The sequence below is a fragment of the Macaca mulatta genome, chromosome 3 (genome assembly GCF_049350105.2).
Source record: "Macaca mulatta isolate MMU2019108-1 chromosome 3, T2T-MMU8v2.0, whole genome shotgun sequence".
NCBI classification, from domain to species: Eukaryota; Metazoa; Chordata; class Mammalia; order Primates; family Cercopithecidae; genus Macaca; species Macaca mulatta.
Window position 1 is genome coordinate 131,446,532 of NC_133408.1, and position 6,000 is coordinate 131,452,531.

The 6,000-nt window shown below is 43.5% G+C and overlaps 1 protein-coding gene across 15 annotated transcripts in view; it reads right to left on the reverse strand.

Annotated features, from left to right (window-relative positions):
• ADAM22 (ADAM metallopeptidase domain 22) overlaps positions 1 to 3,950 on the reverse strand; it is a 242,205-nt gene extending 238,255 nt beyond the window's left edge. For 9 of the 15 annotated variants that reach the window (XM_077997083.1, XM_028846114.2, XM_028846110.2 and 6 more), the window contains exons 1-2: positions 3,652 to 3,950; positions 3,009 to 3,169 (exon numbers count right to left, since the gene is read on the reverse strand). In XM_077997083.1, the coding sequence (XP_077853209.1) occupies positions 3,009 to 3,169; positions 3,652 to 3,736 (246 nt within the window). In that variant the 5' untranslated portion in view covers positions 3,737 to 3,950. Of the gene's footprint in view, positions 1 to 3,008; positions 3,465 to 3,651 lie in introns of those variants that run through there. The other 6 variants (XM_077997084.1, XM_028846111.2, XM_077997080.1 and 3 more) reach the window with 3 other exon arrangements.
• Positions 3,951 to 6,000: the final 2,050 nt, after the last annotated feature.

The window sequence follows — 6,000 nt, forward strand, 5'->3', positions numbered from 1 at the left end:
ATTAAAATGCCATAAATTAGATCTATTTAAGTATTAGAGAAATAACAAGGGCCATAAAAAACCAACTTATGTTTTTCCATCCAATCGTTGCTCTTAGGGAAACTAGAAATGCCAATAGTGCAAGAAAACTCCTCTGTTTCCTAACTGTAGGAAAAGTTGGCTTAAGACAAATAGGTCTTTATGATTCTGTCAGATCTGGTCCTAGTTGTCAATGATTTCCACCTGTAGTTGAAGCAGCATGGTAAACTGCAGTGGCTCCCAGGTGATACAGACATCAACATGTACTACGTCTACCTTACTATGTGCTAGGCACTGGGATAACGTTTTGTAATAATTACTGTAAGATGGTACCATCGTTTTCATTTCTGACTTGAATTAATAATCTATTCATACTGTTAAACCTAAATCCTACCAATTCATTCATACTTCACCAAAAACCAGTCATTCTTCTCTATTGTGAGGTTTATTGCCATAGGAAGTAGAAGCTCTATGAACCCAAGACAGCTTCCAACCCACGTCAAGAGTACTGTGAATCAAAAAACTGCATAAGTGGTGCTCCATAAATGGGGAGAAAAGGAGGACTGACCTCCTCCACTTTTCAAAAGTGGTGGTCTTTCATCAACACAGAAAAGGCAAGAGGTACCCAAAGACATTTCCAGCATGAGTCAGAGATTCTGTGAGTTTCCAGGTTCAATCCTGTCATTTTATTTTTCTGTATCTCTATTTCCCTCAGTCTTTCTTCTTCTCCTAGAAAGTCTTTGTGAATTGTTTTAAAGCACTGGTTACAACAGCAAAATCTTGACTCTGAGAAACTCTACAGGATAAAAGCCTCCATGTCTTTACTGAAAAAAACTGCAAAGGGAAAAAAAAATTGAGGTGAAAAACCATACATTAAAAGACTTTTTAGAAAACAAAAAAACAGGCCAGGCCCCACAACTCACACCTGTAATCCCAGCACTTTGGGAGGCCAAGGCCAGCAGATGGTTTGAGCCCAGGAGTTCAAGGCCAGCCTATGCAATATGGTGAAATTCCATTCTTACACACACAAAAATTTTAATTAGCTAGATAAGGTGGCACATGCCTGTAATCCAAGCTACTCAGGAAGCTGAGGTGGAAGGATCACTTGGGCCCAAGAGGTCAAGGCTGCTGTGAGCCATAATCACGCCACTGCACTCCTGTCTGGGTGACAGAGTGAGACCCTGTCACAAAAAATAAATAAATAAACTAATTACAATCTACAAACATTATCTGGGTCCTGGTCCAGACAGACTTACTTAAATATAAACTCTAAATATATACTCTCTCTCTATATATATATATACACACACACACACATATATACACACACATATATAAACATTCACACACATACATACACATATATACATATGTATTTACGAGAACTGGAAATCTGAAAAACAGGATATTTGATAGTAGTAAGAAATTATTCTAAATTTTTGAAAATACAATAACACGGTTGCATTTTTAAAAGAATTCTTACCATTTAGTGGTACATTCCTATACTTTTTTATGAATGAAATGATATGATTTGCTTCAATACAATACAGGGAGGGAAAGAAAATAGAAAAAAAAATAGGTAGGGTATAGACAAAACAAGATTGGCCATGAGTTGCTAATTGTTGGAGCTGGGGGGTTCATTAACTTATCCTACTCTTTTGTGTGTTTGAAATTTTTTATAACAAAAGGTTGCAAATGGGTGTGAAAATATTCTTCCACAGAAATAATCTTAATTGATTGAAAAATATGATGACATAGGGAAACTATGGCCCCTGCTTCTTCAGTTTTACCATTGAAATGAGTCAAAATGGAAAAGGAAAATAGGCATTTACCAAACATTAATTCACGTACAAGAATCCTTCATTAAAAGCTTAAAATATTGGGATTTTCTACTAAAACAATCTTTGATGCATGTTATGTAGCCCTTTAAGTTAATTTCCCACCTTCAATTAACAAAATTTTAACAGTACCAACTATTTGGCTACAAATACAGATTTAAATAATATTTTCTATTTTTACTTTTTTCACACATACAGATAAGTTAGTATAATTATCACATCATCAAGATATGTCTTAAAGCACTGATGAATATATCTACACATATGAAAAGGTTTGGCTTGCCTTTGCTTCAGTCAAGTTTACAAAAATTTTCAAGTACATGAACAAGTCCTATCTTAAAATGTACTTACAGGTAGGTGGAACTGCCTGATAAGCTGATGTGTAGAAATGAAAAAAATACACAGCCCCAGAAGTATTTACTTAAATTTGTCAATAAATTCACAATAATTTTCAGGCATATCTGTGAATGTATGATCTTGATTTAAACACAGATACAGTGATAAAACTAGATTTTTTAAAACATAATTTATAAATGCTCAGCGAATAGCACAGCCCTAATTAAACCAAGAGAACTGCTACCAGTAAAGAAAGTGCGAGGAGGACACCTTTTCTAGAAGGCAGAGGTGAATGGGCATATCTCTGGTGTCCACAAATGTGAGCGAATAGAACCTTAAAGTTCAGCTTGCTTTTACAGTTTGGGTTTCTTAAGAACGTCTAGCCTTGTTTTTTTCCAATTCCTTCTTACAGTGTCAATCTTGGGTTAAATCACTTACGAAGTCTCTTTGAGGAGTAAAACAACAACAATGATGATTCAAACCCTGCCCAAATACTACCTCCCTTCTCCCTATGCACGCCTGGCTTTTGCTTGACAGATGTCAGAGGGCTCTCCGCCCCTTCTCTCAGGTCACCGCACTGCTGAAGGCACCCCGCACAAACTCCCCTCGGGCAAAGCCCTCGGCCTGTGGTTATTTTGGTTATTTTTTGTACCCTTTTCCCCTTTTTTGCACAGGGAGCGCCATGCATGACTCGCATCGGGACTGAGCTCATTTCACCCAAGAAGGCATGGGGTCTCCAGGGCAACCGAGCGCAATCGTGGGGTCTCGGGTGGGCCGGGCGGCGCGGAGGACCACCTCCCGGACCCAGCCTCTCACCTGCCGGCCGCCGGGGTCGCCCCGCACCCGCGTGTCGAGCGCATCGTGCCGAGTTTCGTCTTCACCGCCCGAGCGGTAGATGAGGCGCAGCGGCACGATGCTCTGGCGCTCCAGGAAGCGGTTTTCCTTCCTCTTCTCTAGCTCCATCAGTGAGGCGTCTCCTCCAGGCAGGAAGGGGGAAAGGAGGGAATGGAGAGAAAAGGCGAAAATAATGACCCTGACCCGCACTCCTCCATCCTGCGGTCCTACGTCTCCCCTACGAAAATCCCCACCTCCTCCTCCCTCTCGGAACCCATCTGGGAAGGACGCAGAGACAACAGCCGGAGAGCCTTGGACCAGTTCATCCGAGAGCATCCAGGAGCGGGGCCCAGAAGCAAGGCACCCCTTTCCCATTCTCCCCATTCCTCTTCAGAAGGAGAAAAACAGGCTTTGACCCAAGGCTTCTAGTGCATCTGCGCGCCCCCACACATATATTTTTGCTTCACTTCTCACCACCCTCCCGAATTTAAAAAAAAAAAAAAAAAAAAAAAAAATCTCCCCGCGCACTCGGGAAATGGGAATGCCCCCTTTTCAATACGCCTGAGGGCTCCAAAGATTCCCGGGAAATAGTATGGCCCGAAGGCACAGAGGGCGGTTAACTTACCTGCCTGGCCGCAGCGCGCCGGGGGGCAGGTCCCCAGAGCGCAGAGCAGCAAGAAGGGCACGGACACAGCTACCGCCGCCTGCATGGTGCTCCCGTCAGCCCGCCTCGCCCGAAACGCTCAGCTCCTCATGCCGGGGCCGCCGAGTCCGTTTCCCTCACTCCGCGCCCTGGGCTCCCCACGGCCACCTCCTCCCAGCCCCAGCCGGTGCTGCGGCGGCCGTGGCGCTGCAGCCTCCACCGCGGCTTAGTGCTGCATTGTGCTCCGCGGGCGCTTCCGCTGGCGGGGGGAGCGAGCGAGTGCTGCATTGGGCGGTTGGCTGTAGCTAAGTGGTTTCTAGCGCCTCCCACCTCATCCCCTGGCAAAGGCTTGGGCGGGCGACAAGCGCTCGGCAGGGAGCGAGCGCCCGGTGCACTCGCCCCCCGCGCGCAGGCAGGGGCGCGCGCAGGAGAGTCAGCTGGGAAATGTAGTTCTCTCTCCGCGTCCAGCTTGTCTCCACGACGGGGCGGACTGTCGCGACCTCATGACTGTGAGGTCCTCTATATCCCTCAGACTGAAGGGGCGGGAGGCAAGGGCAAAAGAAAGAGGTCAGCACTGGACGGGCTCCTGGCATCCGAGATGCACCAACTGGGCAGTTACAACAGCCGGTATTCATCCACATGGTCTTTAAAGAGCTGTTCTGTTTCCCACGGATTAGTAGTTACTTAAGTTATCAGAGAACCCTACCCTCACGAATACGTGCAAGTAAATTATTCAACAAATACAGATTGAGGATATACTGTGTACCCAGCGGTTGACAACCAGAAGAACACGGGGATCAGAGGCACCTGTTCTTCGGTAAAGTTGAGCAGACAGACCACTTTTTTACAATACAGCATGAAAAGTGTCATGGTTATACCTAAAGGACTATTAATTCAGTCCAGGGAGTCAAAGAGGACCTCCCGGGGAAGGTCTGTGCAGGTAATTGAGGGATGATTTAGCCTAACTCTCCGGGATATTTTTGTTCTTTATTGCCAGACAGCCTCAAAACTCTACCAGATATCGGGAACTCAGTTTTCTCAGGCTGCTTATTCCATTTCCCTCTGATTCAAAATGATAAAAATTCTTGAGTATAAAACAATAATAAAAGTTATCTACATAAAGTAATACTTGTATTTTTTAGTTTTTCAAAGTTCACATATTATCTGATCCTTTGGTCAAGAATTTGATTAGAACTATTACTCTGATTTTATATTTATGTATGTACGTACGTATGTATTTATTTATTTTTGACATAGGGTCTTGCTTTGTCGCCCCAGCTGGAGTGCAAGTGGTGAAAACACGGCTCACTGCAGCTCAAGATCCTGGGCTCAAGCCATCCTCCTGCTTCAGCCTCCCAAATAGCTGGGACCACAGACACGTGCCACCACACCTGGCTATTTATTATTATTATTACTACTTTTTGTAGAATCAGGAGTCTCCCCATGAAGGTCAGGATGCTCTTGAACTCTTGGGCTCCACGTTGGCCTCACAAAGTGCTGGGATTACAGATGTGAGCCACTGCACATGCCTACTCCCATTTTAGAAAGGAAAAAAAAAAATTAAGATTTAGAGGTGTGCCTTTCTAGTCAGTAGTTACACGAGGCTATTTTTTTATTTTTCTGAGTGTTTATTATTTATTTATTTATTTTTGTATTTCAATCGCTTTTGGGGAACAGGTTGTGTCTGTTTACATGAATAAGTTCTTTAGTGGTGATTTCTGAGATTTTGGTGTACCCATCACCTGAGCAGTGTACACTGTACCCAATGTGTAGTCTGTTATCCCTCACCATCCCCTACCCTTTCCCCTGAGTCCCCAAGTCCAGTGTATCATTCTTATGCCTTTGCATCCTCATAGCTTAGCTCCCACATATAAGTGAGAATGTGCAACGTTTGATTTTTCATTCCTGAGTTACTTTACATAGAATAATAGTCCCCAATTCCATCCAGGCTGCTGCAAATGCCATTATTTTGTTCCTTTTTATGGCTGAATAGTATTCCATGGTATATATATGCCACATTTTCTTTATCCACTCGTTGATTGATGGGCATTTTGACTGGTGCCATATTTTTGCGATTGTAAATTGTGCTGCTATAAACATGCATGTGCAAGTTTCTTTTTTGTATAATGACTTATTTTCGTCTGGGTAGATACCTAGTAGTGGGATTGCTGGATGAAACAGTAGATCTCCTTTCAGTTCTTTAAGGAATCTCCATATTGTTTTCCATAGTGGTTGTACTAGTTTACATTCCCATAAACAGTGTAAAAGTGTTCCCTTTTCATTGCATCCATGCCAACATCTATTTTTTTTTTTTATGGCCATTCTTGCAGG